Here is a 19,695-nt window from a genome sequence, read left to right on the forward strand (position 1 = left end):
AGGAAGCTGGGGGTTGGCATCATTGACTGAGAAGCGGCTTCTGCCTTTGGGGACGATAGGGAGTCTTATTATCTTCAACTAGTGGGGATTACTCTGGTGTATACATTTGGGTAGTACATTTAAGATTAGGGAAGATTGCTTAATATCTGCTATTCCTGAATACTTTTTGAAAATCTGTTCTAAGCGAAGTAATTCTAATTATTTTTGAGATGACGCCTTTTGAAAAAGGACCAACATTTCATCAAAACCAGCCAGGTAATCTTTGTTAAACTGAAGTGACTTTAGCAGGAAACTTGTGAAATCCGAATTTAGAGACACAAGCTACAAGGTTATTCTGTAACATTGAAAACTAGAGAAGTTCCCTACTAGACTGACAAGTCCAAGTCCCCTTGTGCCGCAGCATTCAAGGCATCTGCGTCTTCCCACACTTAACACCTCTGTTCCTTCATTTCAACTTCATGACTATGATCTTCCAAGTATATTTACTGTCAGCATGAATAAAAATAGTTTCACTTCATCTGCTATTTATTGCTGGGAAGGCCTTGCTAAAGGGAACATATATATGTCTACAAAGGGTTAGTATGTGGACTAGGATTTTCTAGACATTAAAATCTGTTTGAAACAAATGGACAGCCTTGCAACCTCCAAAGACTGCTATGTAAACGTTAAAGCAGTCTGGGGGGATACATTTTCTGCATTCTGAGGGGAAAAGTGGATACAGTTAACTCAAAGCCATCCTCAGACCGTATAACTAGTTGGTTAGGGAGGTGATTTAACAGTCTCCCAAATACAAGTCCTCGAACGCCACGAATGCACAGCAAAGCTTTGAAAGACAAAGACGACTAGGGTGATGACGGGCCTACGTAAGGACAGAAAGCAAACCAACTTTACACTTTCTCCAACCCACTGTGTCCCCCGCGCCTCTGAACAGCTGTTTGAAGTAAAGCCCAAACCACAGGCGGTGAGAGTCCCTGAAAAGAAGGCTCCCCACAAAAACAGCGTTAAGCTGGGACGGCCACAGAAGTGTTGGCCACCGTCGCACCGCCGGCGAGCGTCCCGCTCGCTTGGCGCCCAGCTGAGCCAGCGCTGAGGCCGGAGCAGATCCCTCCCACGCACCGCCAGCACTCTTAGGCGCAGGGCGACAAACACACTAGCTCCCCCGCTCCTCTGCCCACACATTACCGCTCCGCAGTCCTCTGGCCTCTCAGTCCACTCAAACCACAGCGAAAATCGCCACCGCACTTATGAATGAGCCGCCACAACCAGCACCTCCGGCCGGAGCCCCGCCCCCAGGCCCGGCTCCGCCCCTGATCCGAGGGCTCCTGGGAAATGTAGTTTCCACCGGCCCCCTCGGCGCTTGCGCGGGGGCACCGGAGAAACCCACGTAAACTACCACTCCCGGCGGTCTCTCAGGGACGGACGTTACCTACGGTCTGACCGGGAGGCGCCTTCCGCCTGGGCCGCGGGGCTAGTGGCTGGAGTAGGCGGGCGGCTGGGCGGGAGGGAAAAAAAAAACCGTTCTTAAAGAGAACTTCCTGGACAGAGCTAGCCCGCCCCCAACCCCAGTCCAGCCTTGGAAACTAGGGATAGCGCCTTAACGAGAAGTCGATCGCCGTGTTCAGAGAAAAGCTGGGAACCTAGAGATTCAGAGCTAACAACCTACAGACCAGTGCTTTTCGAGGTGATGGGCGCGGGGGAGGTGCTTTTTGTTTAACGTCCGTCTATTTTGTTTTCCGATTTGGCTGGGTGTGACAGTGCTCACAGGCACTCACCAGACCAAGGTAAACGGGTGAGAATTCACTCCAAAAATAGTCATCACTCATCATTTCTCCTACAGCTAATACATGGTTTGGCTGTGCGTGGCCATTAGATGTTAAAACTCTTTATTTTAAACACTGAAAGTGCAAAATTCAGAAAATGTTTTCCTTATTGCCACCACAGAGGGTTGTGTAGGTAGAGAACAATGCGGTGCAACTTACCGTAGCCTACACTACCTGGGCTTCAGGTCTGTTTAATTAAACACCAGTAAGCCAAGTGAAATTTGTAAAAAAAAAAAAAAAAAAAAGTCAAATAAAGTGCCATTTATAACAACCAGTGTAATCACTGAAATAAACTACCACTGGTTAAAGATAATTAAAAAAACACTTTCGCAGAAATTTGCCCCCAAAAATTGTTTTGCTTCCACCCTCAAAAATAGACTTTCCCTAAAGCAAGGTTTTGGATTTGCTTTTTTTCTTTTTTTCATTATGGATGAAACCAAATCCCAAGACTTCCAAGATCACAAAACTATTTAAGATGCCTTGTGAAGATCCAAACTCTCATCTTCATTTATAACAGTCCTTCATTTATAACATGCTTGAAAAAGCATGCCCAAAGGTTCGTTGTTTCTCTTAAAATGTGTGTCTTTTAAGATAGTCACAATATCCTCTAATTTTGTGCCTGTATTTTATTGCTATTTTTTTATTCCAATGTGGTATGTAGTACCATATTGCTTGTTGGTTGAATAAAAATAAGACTGTTACCACACTAAAGTCTTAATCGGTTGTTAAATTAAGGTTCTAATACCTAAATGTTCCTCTATAGCCCAGGCAATTCTCAAAACTGCCCACTAAGCGTGAAGTGTCTTCAGAATCCATCACAAGGTGGGAGGGGTAGAGGGGAGAAACTTCCAACTTCTATTGTGCCACACAGTGAAAGATTGACCCTCATCAGCTATCTTGTGGCATCTTCAGTATTGATGTGGAGAGAAATTAGACTAAGAGCTCCCATCCAGGGGGTTCAACCACAAATTATGCATTCTGATACCATCCTTTACGCCATCATAAGAGGAGGCGGACACTATAATAAAATGATTAAGAGCCCATGCTTTGAAATCAGGCATTCCTGGGATCAGATCCTACCTTGAGGACTTACAAGGTGCTTTGTAGTGTTCAGTACTGCACCGTTGAGAAACTCAGTCTTCTCATCTGCAAAATGGGGATGATAACAATGCCTACCTCACAGAATCATCAAGAAGATTAATTTAAAACGTTATATAAAAACAGCATAACATCTTGTCAAATTTAATGAGCAGGAGGTGTTTGCACTTTTTAAGAAACCATTTTTTGAGGTATGATTGACATACAAAAAGCTATACATATTTAATGTATATAACTTGATGAGTTTTGGAAGTATTCACCCATAAAACTATCACCAAAATCTGTACCATAAACATGTCCATCAAAGTGCTTCCATCCTTGTCATGATTTCAACTCGATGAACTCACTTTGTTTGCCAGGCCCAGCTCTCCAGGTCATGTCAAACGGTTTTGTAAAATGCAAATTGATACCATGTTATTCTCAAGTTATTGGGAATAATATTTTAACACAGCTGATCTGGCTATGAAAGATGTTCAGAGAGTTGAAAATTCTTCATTGCTGGGCTAGTAATAGTAGTAACTTCTCTGTCAAGAGAGGATAGAATTGCAGGCCTGATCAAGGGGTGATCCCCATGCTGGAATCATCCAGGCTAGAAAGGATGACTGTAGCAGGTTAGAGGTAATACTGAAGAGATTCAAGTAGTTTCCAGGCAAAAGCAAGAAAACCCACAGCCCACTTCACCTATGGGAAAGAGAGGGAATTCCTTACCAGTTCCCAAACTCGGATTTCTGGAATTTTATTGCAGTAAAGAAGTTTCCATCAACCATGTTGGATGCCAAAAGAACAGCTTTTTAAAAACCTTGTTATTTTAATAAAGATAAAACTATTGCTGGCGCACTGGATTACAGAAAAAGATTATGGAAACCAGTGAGTCTAAGTAACAAAGGGATTATCACATCTACTACATTCTAGAATGCCTGAGCCATAATGTTGAATACACAGGAAAGGGGAATAGTAGCCTGAATCATTGCTATGATCACAGCAGAGCAATACTATGATACTTGTCACACCTATATTTTTATTTTACCCTCTTCTTGAAAATAACAATAATTAAGGTTTTTATTTAATTGTCTGATGGTTTTCAAAGCATTCTACAGGCTTTTATTGCACATTTTTTTGTATTTGAGAGAGAGAGCATGCGAGCTGGGGAGGGGCAGAGAGGGAGACGGGGGATCCAAGGGGGGCTCTGTGCTGACAGCAGACAGCCCGATGTGGGGCTCAAATTCATGAACCTTGAGATCACAACCTGAGCCAAAGTCAGATGCTTAACCAACTGAGCCACCAGGTGCCCCTACACATTTTTAAACTAGCACATTTACTTTCCACAAATATGAAAATTACCAGTGATTTGCATATCCTAAAAATTACATTAACTACAATAGGCAGGGCTATCCAAAAACTTCCACATGTGTTCCATTGCCCTTTCCTTAAAATATTGAGTAGTTCCTATGTGTCAGGCATAGGAACTTCTTCTTTGACTATTTAGTAGAATTCACCAGTGAAGCCAGCTGATTCTGGGCTGCTTTTCCTTGTTGGGTGGTTTTTGATTACTCAGTATCTATTCAGATTTTCTATTTCTTCCTGAGCAAGTGGTGGTAGTTAAGAGTGTTCTAGGAGTTTCTCCATTTTATCTAGGTTATCTAATTTGTTGATGTACAATTGTTTGCAGATTCTCTTAGAAACCTATTTCTATAAGGTCAATAATAATGTCCCCATTTACATTTCTGATTTTAGTAATTTAAGCTCCCTCTTTTTTCTTTGTCAGTCTAAAATTTTGTCAGTTTTGTTGATCTTTTCAAAAACCAACTTTTTATTTCATTAATTCTGTTTTTCTATTCACCATTTCATATACCTCTGTTCTGATCATTATTATTTCCTTCTGCTGACCTTGGGTTTAATTTGTTCTTTTTTTTTTTTCTAGTTCTTTTAGGTGTAATTTAGGTTGTTAGCTTGGGATCTCCCTGCTTTTTTCATATAGGCATTTACAGCAATAAATTTCTTCTGAACACTTTCACCACATCCCATGAGTTTTAGTATGATGTGTTGTTTTAATTCATCTCAAAGTATTTTCGAATTACCCTTGTGATTTCCCCTTTGACTCACAGGTTAAGTGTGTTTTGTTTGATTTCCACATATTTGCTATTTTTCCAGTTTTTTTTTTCTGTTACTAATTTCTAGCTTCATTCCACTGAAGTCAGAGAAAATACTTTGTATGATTTCACTTATTTAAATTTACCAAAAATTGCTTTGTGGCTTTACACATGGTCTATCCTAGTTTTGTGTTCTTTTAAAAGAATATGTATTATGCAATTATTGTATGAAGTATGCTATATTTGTCTTTTTTTAAATTTTTTTTATGTTTATTTATTTTTCACAGAGAAGGAGAGACAGAGCATGAGCAGGGGAAGGGTAGAGAGAGAGAGGGAGACACAGAATTGGAAGCAGGCTCCAGGCTCTGAGCTGTCAGCACAGAACCCAACGCGGGGCTCGAACCCACAAACCACGAGATCATGACCTGAGCCGAAGTTGGACGCTCAACCGACTGAGCCACCCAGGCACCCCTGTATATTTATCCTTTGGTCTTATTGGTTTATAGTGTCTATTTCTTCATTAATCTTCTTTCTAGTTATATCAAATACTGAAATTGGGTATTGAAGTCTTCAACTATTATTTTAGAACTATCTTATTTCTCCCCTTCAATTCATCAGTGTTTGCTTCAGATATTTTGGGGCTCTGTTGTTAGAAATGTATGTATTTATAAATGTTCTATTTTTTAATGTATTGACTCATTTATTAATATATAATGTCCTTTGTTTCTTATAACAATTTTTTAATGTTTATTTATATTTGAGAAAGGGAGGGGCAGAGAGAGGGAGACTCAGAATCTGAAACAGGCTCCAGGCTCTGAGCTGTCAACACAGAGCCTGATGCAGGGCTCAAACTCACAAGCCATGAGATCATGACCCAAGCCAAAGTCAGACACTTAACGGACTGAGACACCCAGGCTTCCCTCTTGTAACCAGTTTTGACTTATATTTATTTTTTTCCCCAGAAATTCTAAAAGGTTTATTTTGTGTCTGATGCTGGATGGTGGAGCTCAGTGGTCAAGAAAGAATTCTTAAGATGTTTTATGGTGCAGGGGTGCCTGGGTGACTCAGTCCGTTGAGCATCTGACTCTTGATTTCAGCTCAGGTCACGATCCCAGGGTCATGGGATCAGGCCCTGCGTCCAGCTCCATGCTTAGCATGGAGCCTGCATAAGATTCTCTCTCTTCTTTTGCCCCTGTCCCCCAATAGTGTGCTTTCTCTCTCTCTCAAATAATAGTAGTAGTAATAATAATAATAATAAAGATGTTTTACAGTGCAAAAAGGTGTTTTTATTATAGCATGGGGACAGAAACTGTGGGCAGAAAGATCTCCATTGTGATTGTGAGGAGTGACTGATTATATGTGTTTTCTATCCTATGGAGGGGAAGGTGACATTAGGGCTCCAGGAAATATAGGTTCCTGGAGATCTGACTGTGTTTTTCTTGGGGCACCAGGGTGGCTCAGTCAGTTAAGTGTCTGACTCTTGATCTCAGTTCAGGTTTTGATCTAAGGGTTTTGAGTTAATGCCCTGCATTGGGCTCCACGCAGGGCATGAAACCTATTTTAAAAAGAAAAAAAAGGGGCTCCTGGGTGGCTCAGTCAGTTAAGTGTCCGACTATGGCTCAGGTCTTGATCTCCCAGTTCATGAGTTCAAGCTCCATGTAGGGCTGTGTGCTGACAGCTTATAGCCTGGAGCCTGCTTTGGATTCTGTCTCTCTCTCTGCCCCTTCCCCACGCCCACTCTCTCTCTCTCTCAAAAATAAACACTGAAAAAAATTAAAGGAAAAAGACTTTTTCTTGTAAATCATTAAGATTTACAAACTATAGTGGAGTTTCACATTCTGCATGACTGCAATCTTGACCAATTGACCATTTGTTTCTCCCCTTCCTTTGTTCTTAAGCAGTCACCAGTGCTTGAGGAATTGTTACAGATGTCCGCCTTAAGGAGGAGGCGGGTTGTGGGGAGTCAGTTTGCATTTTGCTCTCAGCTTGCCTTTTGCTCTCATCAGCATTAGGCAGCCTAAAGATCAGCCAGAAATAGAAACTTATGGTGTTCTTAAGTCTTTTCTGAGCATGAGTCCTGGGCATGTGTGAGCTTTCTAGATGCACCTGTGTACACAGCTTTTCAAAGCCCTTATTCCTCTAGGAAATCTCATTCCTGGCTGTTCCTCTCATGCTTTTCCTCCCAGGCCTTCAGCCTGTCTGTACTTTGTACTGTTTGTTGGGATTTGTTGTCCCATGCAGCAAGTTTGCTCACTTGCCTTTCAGTGTTTTGGAGGTGAGTGCCCGAAGTAGCTATTTATCTGCCCTGAGAAAGTCTGAGTTAGGGGAAACAAAGGCAAGCCCATTGTATCAGTCCTTCACGGAACCCCCAGACAGGTCAAAACAGACAAACATAATTCCTTAGGACAAAGTCTGCTCTGCTCTGCTCCCTCCAGAACCAGATTATCTACACTGGGAATGAGGGCTGGCAAAGGGAGCGGAACGGGTTAAAACATGTAAGAACCTCCTACCTTGTTTCCTCCGCCTTTCTCCTGGTTACACATCTGCTTGTTTGCTTTCAACTTTTGACTATTGTCTGGGTTAAGATAAGGTGGTTTCTGAGTTTTCGTCTGGTTTTTTAAAATGTTCTTGGGGAAGGATGGACCCTGGGACTCCCTACTATACCAGTTTTGCTTAATGTCACCTAAGCTGATTCATATACCACTCTGTAAGGTAATAATGGGGCGCCTGGGTGGTTCAGTCAGTTAAGCATCTGACTGTTGGTTTTGGCTCAGATCACGATCTCAGTTTGTGAGATCCAGCCTCTTGTTGGGCTCTGTGCTGACAGCATGGAGCCTGCTTGGGATTCTCTCTCTGCCCCTCCCCTGTGCACACAAGTATGGATGTGCGCGCTCGCTCTCGCTCTCTCTCTCTCTCTCTCAAAATAAAGAAACGTTAGGGGCGCCTGGGTGGCTCAGTCGGTTGAGCGTCCGACTTCGGCTCAGGTCACGATCTCGCGGTCCGTGAGTTCGAGCCCCGCGTCAGGCTCTGGGCTGATGGCTCAGAGCCTGGAGCCTGTTTCCGATTCTGTGTCTCCCTCTCTCTTTGCCCCTCCCCCGTTCATGCTCTGTCTCTCTCTGTCTCAAAAATAAATAAATGTTAAAAAAAAAAAAAAAAAAAGAAAGAAAGAAACGTTACAAAAGACAAAGGAAATGGAGGTCCCAGTAAAGTACCTTGTTGGCAATCCCGAGTAATAAATAGTAGAGTCTGGATTCAAACCCACACCCTCTCTACATCTTTTCTATTCTCATTTAATTCAGTAGCTGGTGAATTTTATTGTTTTCCTATTATTTTACCCCCTACTCGATGAATCTCAGCCCCCACTTCTCCGGAATGGCAGGTATATATTTATACCTACGTGAGAACACTACCACAAGCTTCAAACTCAGGAAGTCCTAAACTAAGTTTCATTATCTTACCCTTTTGCTCCTCCAATCTCACACCCTCCCGAAATTTGCTTCTCTTCTGTTCCCAGTAATTACTCTCACTTCTCAGTTAAATGGCAGCACCAACCACCCACTTTCCCCAAACTGCAACTTTGGAGTTGCCAAATCCTGACCAAAAAATGAAACTGAAAAAATGCGGAACCCTCAATCCGATCCAGGAAGAGAAACCCTACCCGAGCCCAACGCCTCACTCCTAGGCGACCGCCCGCAATCTTCAGGCTAGGAGCCCTAGGTCCTCGGGGGCGCGGCCTTGGGAGGCAGCCAAGGGCGGGCTTCCGGCAGCGTTCTCACTGGCTGGACTTGGCTGCCGCACCCCGGTTCAGCGCCGGAGCCTGGAGCCGGGAGTCCGGAATCCGGAAGCAATCCCGGCAGGAACGCTGGTAGCCGAGAACGGCGGCTGCGGGGACATCGGGAGCCGGGAGCACCAGGAGCCGGGGGCGTACAGAGTGGGCGGGATTCCCTGGCAGGTGCGTTGGCGCCCCTGGGTGGCCGACCCGGCCGGGCGCAGGCCCGCCGCCCTCCGGGTGGTCCTGTAGTCTAGGCCTGAAGGTGGTCGTGTCGACGCCGCGGCTGACCGTGGTTTCGCAGTTGTCTTCCCAGCCCTGGCTACTGCAGCGCGCTCCCCCCGGGGGCGGGGGGGAGGGGTTGGAGGGGTTGGAGTGTTCTCGTGCGAGTCGCCGGCCCAGGTGACAGGACACAGGTGGGGCCGCCACGAGGAGCTGGCCCTCAGAGCGGGGGGGTCTCTGGACGCGTCCCGGCTCGGCTGGGGGGGGGGGGGGATGAACAGATCGCAGTAGAACTCAACGTTTCTTGTTCCCAGTATGCAGACAGCCTTTCTTCTTCAAGTTAGGTATCAAAGGAAACTTTTCATAAAAATACAGTATTTTGGTGAATAAGCAGGGAATGTAATCCGACTTCATAATTAGGAACACCGTGATAGAAGTATTTAATGTTTATGTTGAAGATCAAAGTTGAAAACTTGGAAATCCGTTAAATACTTCCTGCAGGGAATGCCGAATGACTCATCCAGAGGACTGAGTAGGTAGATGTCAGCTTCTAGAATAACAAGGCTTTGCTGAGTGTTCAACCTTTCGATTCTGGATTGCAAAATAACAATAAACATAAAAATATTTAAAGTGCAGTATTGTGAAAAAGGAGGATTCACTCTCAATATGTGTGTGTTGTGGATTTTTTAGGTACATTTGACTTGATCGTTTATGCAGTAAACATTTATTACGTTCTGTCTGTGTGCTTAGAGGTATAATATTCCGTGGGAATAGAAGCAGTACCAAAGTAGGTGGTCTTTGCTTTTTAGGGGTTTATTAGTCCCACTAGGGGAGTTTGGTATTGATGCAGTGTGGGTCCAAATATGCAAATAATTAGAAATAGAAGGCTTTTCTATAATCCTAGGCTTTAATTGATGCATGAAAGACTTTTTAGTAAGCAGACATTTATTGAATGCCTACTGTGTACCAAAAGTGAGCTAGATTCTAGGGATATAAAGATAAACAAGGCACAGCCCCTCAAATAGCATTGATCCTCATAGAGAAATTGATAAGAGTGGAGAACAGCCAATGATTATCCACAGATGTGTGATGAAAGCTGCCAGGCTGTAGGGTTGTTGAGAGGGCCAGAGCAGGGCAGCAAATCAGAGGGAGAAGGGTTCCAGAAAGAGCTTCTGTCTAGGGAGATACTGAGGCTTTCAAAGAGGAAGAAATGCCATTTGTAAAGACACGAAAATGCAAGGCAGTAAGCCTCTTGCTTCCAACTGCACCACTGGTTTTTGGGTAGAGTAGCTGGAATTTGGGAGGAGTTGCTCAGGAAATTTCTCAGTTGCTGGGGATGTATGCTCTAGTCCTGTGTACCTAACACAGGGCCTGATGGATGGAAGACACTCAGAGATCTCATATGTATGTAGTAGGCCCGGGTAAAAATATGCAGAGATGCTGACTGTTGTTTAGGAAAAGCTTGGAAAGCAGGGAGAGACTGGTGGCACATGTCTCTTGGGAGAGCTGCTAGCCAGGAGAGGCCACACATTGCAGAGAGACCACATACAATCTGTAGGAAGACAGAAGTCAAGGCCTGATTTGAGATTGCATAGAACTTAGAGTCTGTTTCTCTACCTCCTGTGTGGCCCCAGCTGCTAAGAATGGGCCAGAGTTTGATAAAATGTTTGTTTAGGGGTGCCCGGGTGGCTCAGTCTGTAGAGCGTCCAACTTTGGCTCAGGTCATGATCTCACAGTGTGTGAGTTCCCTTCGGGCTCTGTGCTGGCAGCTCAGAGCCTGGAGCCTGCTTCGAATTCTGTGTCTCCCTCTCTTTCTGCTCCTCCCCCACTCATGCTCTGTCTCTCTCTCTCTCTCTCTCTCTCAAAAATACATAAACATTAAAAAAAATTTTTTTTAATGTTTGTTTATACTTTGATTTCACAAAATTGTGAATGTACTTAATGCCACTGAGCTGTACGCTTAAGAATGGTTAAAATGGTAAATTTTATGTTAGGTCCATTTTACACCAAAATAAAGGCTAAAAAATATCTATGTAATAAGTTTAAAACATGTTCTTCAAAGTGTATTTTCTAATGAATAATTTTCACTAACCAAATATCTGATGACTTGGGGAAAAGTTAAATTACACATAGCCACTACAAATATTTTCAAAGAATATTTAGTGATATGAGCAAATTCTCATTACAAGGTGGCTCAGTAAGTTAAGCGTTAGACTTTGGCTCAGGTAATGATCTCGCGGTTCTAGGTTTGAGCCCTGTGTCAGGCCCTGTGCTGGCAGCTCAGAGCCTGGAGCTAGCTTCAGATTCCCTCTCTCTCTGCCCCTCGCCTGCCCATACACTCAGGCTCTCTCTCTCTCTTTCAAAAATAAACATCTAAAAAACATTTTTTTAAGTTAGATAAAAGAAGCGCTATAAAATACAATAAATAATATTCACAAATATATATTTTTTTAAAAATAATTTGTAAAATATATTGATACAGGAAAGAATAATATCAAAGATATTGAAAGAAATATCAAAATATCAACAGTGGAATTATTTCCCGATAGAGGGATCATAGGTACTTTAATATTTTTTTTAATGTTTTTATTCATTTTTGAGACACAGAGAGACAGAGCATGAGCAGGGGAGGATCAGAGAGAGAGGGAGACACAGAATTCGAAGCAGGCTCCAGGCTCTGAGCTGTCAGCACAGAGCCTGACGCAGGGCTCAGACTGACGGACTGTGACATCATGACCTGAGCCGAAGTTGGATGCCCAACCGACTGAGCCACCCAGGCGCCCCTCATAGGTACTTTTTTAAAACAACTTTACAGACATATAAGTTATATACCATTAATTTCACCCATTTTAATTGCATGATTCAAAGATTTTTAATAAAGTTACCAAATTGTGCATCATCACCATAATCTACCTTCGAACATTTCCATCACTGTATGTGCTCTTTATTTTTCTTTGTACTGTTTAACCTACTTTGGGGGAGAAGTTATTTCTATAAAGACAAATTCATAGTAATTTCCTAGGAACTTTAGGCAAAACTGAAAAGTAATACAATTTAAGCTAAATATAAATTAACAAGAATAAAAATTATTTGAACTCTGACTCAGTATTGTTTAGGATTTTAGGTCTGTTCTCTAAGACAATCATGGGAGTTGCAAACAAAGATTTACATATAGGGATATACATTTTAGCTTTGGTTTTGATGCCAAAAATTAGAAATAATTTACTTGCCCAGCAATATAGAAATAGTTCATTTATGATACATATCTCAGATAGTCTCTGTTAAAAATGTTTTCCAAGAATGTTTAATGATTTAGTGCTAATGACAAAATGCTGCCATAATGCAAGATAAGTATTGTGAATATGGTATGATTTCAATTTTGATAATAAAATAGTCAATTACAGTGCATACACGTAGAAAAAAAACCTGGAAGAAAAAGCAAAAGAAATTGTTAACATGACCTCTATGTTTTGAAATTATTTTGCTGTTATGCAGTTCTGAATTTTCCACATTTTCTAAGATGAGCACGAATGACTTTCTATTAGAAAACATTTTTGGGAGGGTGCCTGGGTGGCTCAGTCGGTCGAGTGTCCGACTTCGGCTCAGGTTACGATCTCGCGGTCCGTGAGTTCAAGCCCTGTGTCGGGTTCTGTGCTGGCAACTCAGAGCCTGGAGCCTGTTTTGGATTCTGTGTCTCCCTCTCTCTCTGACCCTCCCCCGTCCATGCTCTGTCTCAAAAATAAATAAACGTTAAAAAAAAAAAATTAAAAAAAAAAACAAACATTTTTTTAAAGACCAGGTCAGAGGACTTAAGAACTCACCCAGGACAGATCTGGAGAGGTGGATCCGAGCAGCCACACCCACCCAGCCTTCCCTGTCCAACAGTGGCAGGATGCATTACATAGAGACTTTTCTGAAAATTTTTAAGATTCATTAGAGAGTTTTAGTGTTTTGTTTGTTTTTTAACTGTCAGAGATTAAAAGCAAGACAGACTAATCTGAATGACATAGTGTGATAACTTTCACAGTATCCATCAGCAGCTCTCCCATCTACAAACTCTGACAAGTATGAACCAATTCAAACATAAAAGGCAATCAACACATAGAAAGTAAGTAAATATTAATGCTATGGAAGGGCAGAATTAGATCAAGGGACTTCAGTTTAACCAGATGTCATAAGAAAAAAATTTGAACCCCCTTTGTTCGTTTACTGGACAGATACTACTAGGTCCTGGGTAGGATACACAAGTGTAGGGTGGGGATAGGGAGAAGAGTCCCAGGGAGAAGGAACAGCATGTGTGAAGGCCCTGAGGACCCAACGGGGTTTTTGCCAACCTGGAGAAAAAAGCCAGTGTGGCCAGGGCAGAGTGAGAGAGAGGTCCAGGAGGAGGCTGTGGGGAGAGTGGCCAGGCCTTGAACCATAGTAAGAAATTTAAATTTCATTTGAAACATAATTTTAAGAAAAAAAGTTCTGCAGCTACAGCGTGGAGATTAGAAGCAGAGAGGAGCAGAAGTGGGGAGAGGAGTCAGGACTCCACTGATGGGGGCATGGGCCAGGGTGACAACAGAGACGGAGACGGGGAAAGTAGATAGGTTCCACTTGTGCTTAGGGGTGGTGAGAAGGAGCTGCTGATCGCCGAAGGGGGTAAGACAGGGAGAAATCAAGGGTAGCACCCAGTGGCTTGAGGGGCCAGCAGCACCCGGCATCCACTTGCCTAGAGGGGAACAGGAGGGAGGCCTAGGTTGCGGACTTGGTAAGTCTGGGTGCCTGAAGCGCACACATGGGGGAGGCAGTGGGCATTTTGTCCCAAATGAGGGGTGGCCCTCACGTAGGCGGCATTTAGGGCCTTGAGGAATGGGCACCATTGCTCATCGAAGGAGACTGGAGTGGGGACTCCAGCCTGGGAGAACTGGTCGTTCGAGAGGGAGGTGGAGTTTAAGGAGAAACCCGGAACCCCGAGCTCTGGGTCTGGCGGGAGGCTGGGCCCCCGTAGGCGCCGCCCCGGGAGACTGGTGGCGTCCCGTGGTCCTAGAGCCCGCCAACTATCGGCCTCACTCGGAGGTTAGACCTGGGAGCCCCTTTCCCCAAACATCAGCTTATTTGGGAGAACCTGTTAGAGATGACTCCAGTTTTAAAAAATTGACAAATAGCTACTGTGAATTAAATCAGTATCTCACCATTTATTAGTTTATTGTTAAATACCCATAAAATTTCTTTCAAATCAAAATACGCTCATTTTTCTTAGGAGTAATCTTTAATGTAATTTGGAAAGTATGACAATAAAAGAAATTGAATTAACATACAGATATCTTTCCCTTTAAAGATAAATTGCATATGTTTGTTACTAATTGCTCAATTTTTCTCCAGAATGACTTAACGGAAACCGACATAACTAATGGGTCTCTTTGATTTTATAGAATTATATATAAATATACATGGTTTCATTATCACATAGTATTTTTAATTTAGAAATAAGTGCTTCTATATTCTTAAACCACACACTTGATCTATAACTAAAATCTGTACGTTTTCATTTAGCTATATATTATGCACCTATACCAATGTATTTCGGGTGTCATAATATCAGACGTAAAAACTAGAAATGATTCTAAAACTAAATATACTTATTGCAGGTTTGACGGTTGTCCAATTTTTGTGGTTAAACGTGATTGCAATGCCTTTTTAAAATGCCCAGCTTCCCACAGTTTGCATGTAGAGCAATTCTAATTCAGTCAGTTGTATTCACTGAGAAGAGAATCCTTTAAAACTATCCTTCACTGTTGTATTCACAGTGTATTCTAGAGCAATTCTAGATTCAGTCAGTTGTATTCACTGAGAAGAGAATCCTTTAAAACCATCCTTCAAATGACTTGAAACTTTTTTTTCCTACAGGATGACTGTGGGGATCTTTGCAAATTGTACCTTCTGTTTGAAAGTCAAGCACTTACCTCGTCAACAGAAGAAAAAGCTACAAAATGACATTAAGGAGAATGGTGGAAAATTTTCCTTTTTATTAAATCCTCAGGTATTTGCAGATTTTGTAAAAACTGTGTGGTAAACACTGTGCATTAAGGGAGGGTAGGTTGGGGAGCCAGGATAGCTCAGTGGGTAGAGCATGTGACTCTTGACTCGGGGTCTTGAGCTCAAGCCCCACATTGGAGGTAGAGCTTATCTTAAAATAGTAAGATTAAGACATTTTTTTAAAAAGGGAGAGCAGGTCATGGTTAGAAGAGTAAGCAGAGAAAATTGGCAGCAGGAGAAAGTCACCGAACGCAGGTGAAATTGTGACATTGCCAACAGGGAAGTGGACTGGAGAAAGGCAGAGGAGGGAAGACCATCATCCCACCTTCTCTCCATTGCTGTGAGCTGTAGGGAAATCCTACATGCCCTGTGAATCTGAGGATATTAGAGCATAACCAAAGATACAAATAGAAATAATTTCAGACCAGCCAAATCTATTCTCAAAGGAGAAAAGTTATGGGGTACAGCGTTTTGCAAAAAGCCCTCTATCCAGGGGCACCCAGGTGGCTCAGTTGGTTAAGTGCCCGACTCTTGATTTTGGCTCAGGTCATGATCTCATGTTTTGTCAAGTAGAGCCCTGCGTTGGGCTCTGCGCTGACAGCACGGAGCCTGTTTGGGATTCTCTCTCTCTGTCTCTCTCTCTCTCTCTCTGTCTCTCTCTCCCTGCCCCTCCCCCATGTGAGTGCATGCTTTCTCTCTCTCAAAATAAATAAGTAAACATTAGAGAAAAGAGCTCTCTGTGTAATCACTCACCAGTCTGTCAACCCTGGAGTGTCACCTGTACCGTGTGACCTGTAAGGGACAGAGAGGAAAACATGCATTGCAGACTGATCTTTGTGATACAGCTTGTATTGCTTGTTTTGTTTATTTAAAAGCTGAAGGGAGCTTCCCTCTTTTGAAATGAATTGTAGGCCTGACAGTTTAAATATAGAATTTTGGCAGCTGGGTGAAATCTTAAAAATGATTAAGGCTAACCTCTTCTTTCTTAAACACTTCATCATAATGAAATTAAAGTCTGAAGTCATTGGATCCCAGGCTTCCAAACGCCAGGCTTGCCCCTGTCTGTTGCTCCTTCCTGTGTTGCTGAACTGATGGGTGACTTCAGCCGGCCCCTTCCTGAACCAGATCCCCGGGGCTTGCTGCCAGCGAATGTGGTTTTTCTATGAAGTATGTTCAACGCCAGTGGGATGCTAGGTGCTTTCTGGCACTTAAGTAGTTTGCCTGTGGTTATCAGAAACGGAATGTCTCTATTTACCTCCAGTTTAAGCAGAACTGCATAACTTTCCTTATACAGCTTCCCTCACTTGCTTGTCTCACCATTTCTTTGGGTGGATGGATGATTCATGACTGTTACACCTTCTCAGTTTATCTTCTGGGTAAAGAATGAAGAATAGCATCATGGTCTCTCCTTATTTGGAATTTCCCACATACTTTGAGTGCAACCTTTTTGAAAGTTATGTTGTCAATGTACCTACATTTTTGAAATGTGCTTACCAGGTATTATAACCAAGGAGACAGCTGGGTATGTATTGTTGAGGAATGAGCTCCAAGACAAATTGCCAAGTGGAAAAGCACATTCAGAGCAGCATGTTTAGGGTGCTGCCATTTGTGGCTAAACACAGGGCTGTGTGCTTACGTGTGTGTTGCCTATGTGTACAATAGCTCTGGAAGGATACTCCAGAAGTTACAACAGGTGCCGCTGGGGAGAGTAACTGGGAACAATGGTGGGGAATATGTTAATTTATTATTATTATTATTATTATTATTATTATTATTATTATTACTGTACTTTTTAGATTTTCTACAATGTACATATACTCTTTATTGCAAAATAAATTAATAAAATTACAACTTAATGGGGCACCTGACTGGCTCAGTTGGTTGAGCATCCAACTCTTGATTTCAGCTCAGGTAATGATCCCAGGGTCATGGGATTGAGCCCTGTGTCAGGCTCCTTATTCAGCATGGAGCCTACTTGAGATTCTCTCTCTCTCTCTCTCTCTCTCTCTCTCTCTGTCTCTCTCTCTCTCCCCTCCCTCCCTCTCCCCCCCCTTTACTCCTCTTCCCTGCTCATACTTTCTCTCTAAAATAACATTTTTTAAAAGTTAAAAAAAATAAAGTTAAAAAAAATAAATAAAATTACAAGTTAGCAAATTAAATAAATAATGAATACCTTTTGAATCTGCCATTCTACTCTTAAGAAAATAATTAAACAAGTGTACAGGAAGATATTCAGCACAGCTTTGTTTAGAGGAGTGAAAATTTGGAAATAACCCCTAGGGTTGGTTAATCCATTGTGGTACATTCATATCCATACTCTTTATTTTTTACATTTTTTATTTTTTAATTTTTTATTATTATTTACTTTAATTTTAATTTTATGTTTTTATTGTAGAGAGAGAGTGAGAGAGAGCAAGCGCTAGCAAGGGAGAGGGGCAGAGGGAGAGAAAGAATCTTAAGCAAGCTCCACACTCAGCATGGAGTCCAATGCAGGGCTTGATCCCATGACCCTGGTATCATGATCTGAGCTGAAATCAAGAGTGGAATGCTCACTCAGACACTCAGACTCAGACCACTCAGGCACCCCATATCCATACTCTTTAAAAACTGTGGGGGCACCTGGGTGGCTCAGTCAGTTAAGTGTCTGACTTTGGCTCAAGTACTGATCTCACAGTTCATGAGTTCGAGCCCTGCATGCACTGTCAGCATATGCTTTGGATCCTCTGTCTCCCTCTCTCTCTGCCCCTCCCCTGTGTGCACACTCTCTCTCTCAAAAATAAACATTAAAAAAAAAACCTTGATTTTTTTTTTAACTTTTATGTAACTAAAACTTATATTATTTATAAGGGTTCTAGAAAGCTGAGAATGATTACTACAAATTATCTTCAAGATTCTTTAAGGGTGAAAATTGCAGATACAAGTAATATATTTAGATATTATTTTTACAAGTACATAATGATTTGGTTCTTTTTTTTTCTAAGTGCACACATATAATCTTAGATAATGCTGATGTTCTGAGCCAGTATCAACTGAACTCTATCCAAAAGAACCATATCCATATAACAAACCCAGATTTTATATGGGAATCTATCAAAGAAAGGAGACTCTTGGACGTAACGAATTATGATCCTAATAAGTCACCAGACATCACACCACCTCCTTGTCAAAAGGCAAGCAGTTCTGGTAAGTATTTTATATCAAGTACTTAATATATTATAGGTGCTATAATAAACATTTTGGTTTCTCCAAGATAGTATAGTCAAAGGATTGTCCAAAAATATTACAAAAATAGGGGTGCCCAGGTGGCTCAGTCAGTTAAGCATTGGACTCTCGATTTGGGTTCAGGTCATGATCTTACAGTTCATGAGATTGAGGCCCGTGTTGGGCTCTGTGCTGACAGAGCAGAGCCTGCTTTGGATTCCCCCTCACTGTCTCTCTCTGCCCTTCCCCTGCACGCATACACATGTGTGCACTCTCTCTCTCAAAATAAATAAACTTAAAAAAAAAAGAAATATGACAAAAATAATTAAACTTCTTATCTCAGAATATAGGCAAATAGTGAAGGACAAAAGACTACTTTAGCAATAGGAATAAATTTCTTAATATCCAATCTAATGTGATCAGATTCAAAAAGACTACAAAAACACTGATAATCTCAGAAAACTTGATGTGTAATTTTATCTGGGAAGGGGAAGAAACTTTGTGTTTAAAAAATTATGACTGGAAATTTTATGATTAGCATTTTGCTAAATAAGTTCTTTCCAAAAGCTGATCTCTCCAAAGGAAACATGTCTACTTTATAGACCAGATTTTATTTTGGAATCTGGCCAAGAAGCAAGCCTTTGGACATAGAGAAATGCAGTCTTCATGAGACACATCAAAAGTCAAGCAGTTCTGATAAATAATAATTTATAGTAAGCACATGATATATGTTAGGTACCATATTGTGTATATAAATTGTATTATTTATGAGAATTTTAGAAATCTAAATGTTTGGTATGGTGCAGCCTCTTTAGACAAATGATTGTCCAGAAATGCTGTCATCAGACTTTCTTGCTCTCAGGAAATGGTAGCTAAAACAAAATAGGCAGAATGGTAAACTCCTCCCGGGGTGCCTGGGTGGTTCAGTTGGTTAAGCATCTGACTTCAGCTCAGGTCATGATCTCATGGTTTGTGAGTTCGAGCCCCCCATCAGGCTCTGTGCTGACAGCTCAGGGCCTGGATCCTGCTTCAGATTGTGTCTCCCTCTCTCTCTGCTCCTCCCCTGCTTGCACTCTGTCTCTCTCTCTTTCTCAAAAATAAATTAACATTAAAAAAAAAAAGAATAGTAAACTCCTTTTACATTGAAAATGTTTTTCAACATCCAGAATAATACCCTTGGATTTGGAATTACTATAGCTACATTGACGCCTTTTGATATCTTGATAGCATATATATATATATATATATATATATATATATATATATATATATAGTTTTATTTTAGAGATAGCATGCAAGCGGGGAAAAGGGGCAGAGAGAGAGAGAGAGAGAGAGAATCTCAAGCAGCTCCACACCCCAGCATGGAGCCCAACATGTTGCTCGATCTCACCACCCTGGGATCATGAGCCAAGCCAAAATCAAGAGTCGGATGCTTAATCGACTGAGCCACCAGGCACCCCTTGGTAGCATAATT

At 41.9% G+C, this 19,695-nt stretch overlaps 2 protein-coding genes across 9 annotated transcripts in view; one reads left to right on the plus strand and one right to left on the minus strand.

The window, feature by feature from the left end:
* Positions 1-3,785, minus strand: part of CENPJ (centromere protein J) — a 64,263-nt gene extending 60,478 nt beyond the window's left edge. For 4 of the 8 annotated variants that reach the window (XM_019815226.3, XM_019815063.3, XM_019815312.3 and 1 more), the window contains exon 1: positions 1,183-1,335. The gene's annotated coding sequence lies outside the window, so the exon portion shown is untranslated. Of the gene's footprint in view, positions 1-1,182; positions 1,336-2,900; positions 2,967-3,626 lie in introns of those variants that run through there. The other 4 variants (XM_019815137.3, XM_045037279.1, XM_045037352.1 and 1 more) reach the window with 3 other exon arrangements.
* PARP4 (poly(ADP-ribose) polymerase family member 4) overlaps positions 1,463-19,695 on the plus strand; it is a 123,139-nt gene continuing 104,906 nt past the window's right edge. The window contains 3 exon segments of the mRNA XM_045037170.1: positions 1,463-1,681; positions 14,892-15,024; positions 18,002-18,203. Coding sequence (XP_044893105.1) covers positions 14,893-15,024; positions 18,002-18,203 — 334 coding nt within the window. The 5' untranslated portion in view covers positions 1,463-1,681; position 14,892.

This window comes from Felis catus, chromosome A1 (genome assembly GCF_018350175.1).
Source record: "Felis catus isolate Fca126 chromosome A1, F.catus_Fca126_mat1.0, whole genome shotgun sequence".
Taxonomy (NCBI): Eukaryota; Metazoa; Chordata; class Mammalia; order Carnivora; family Felidae; genus Felis; species Felis catus.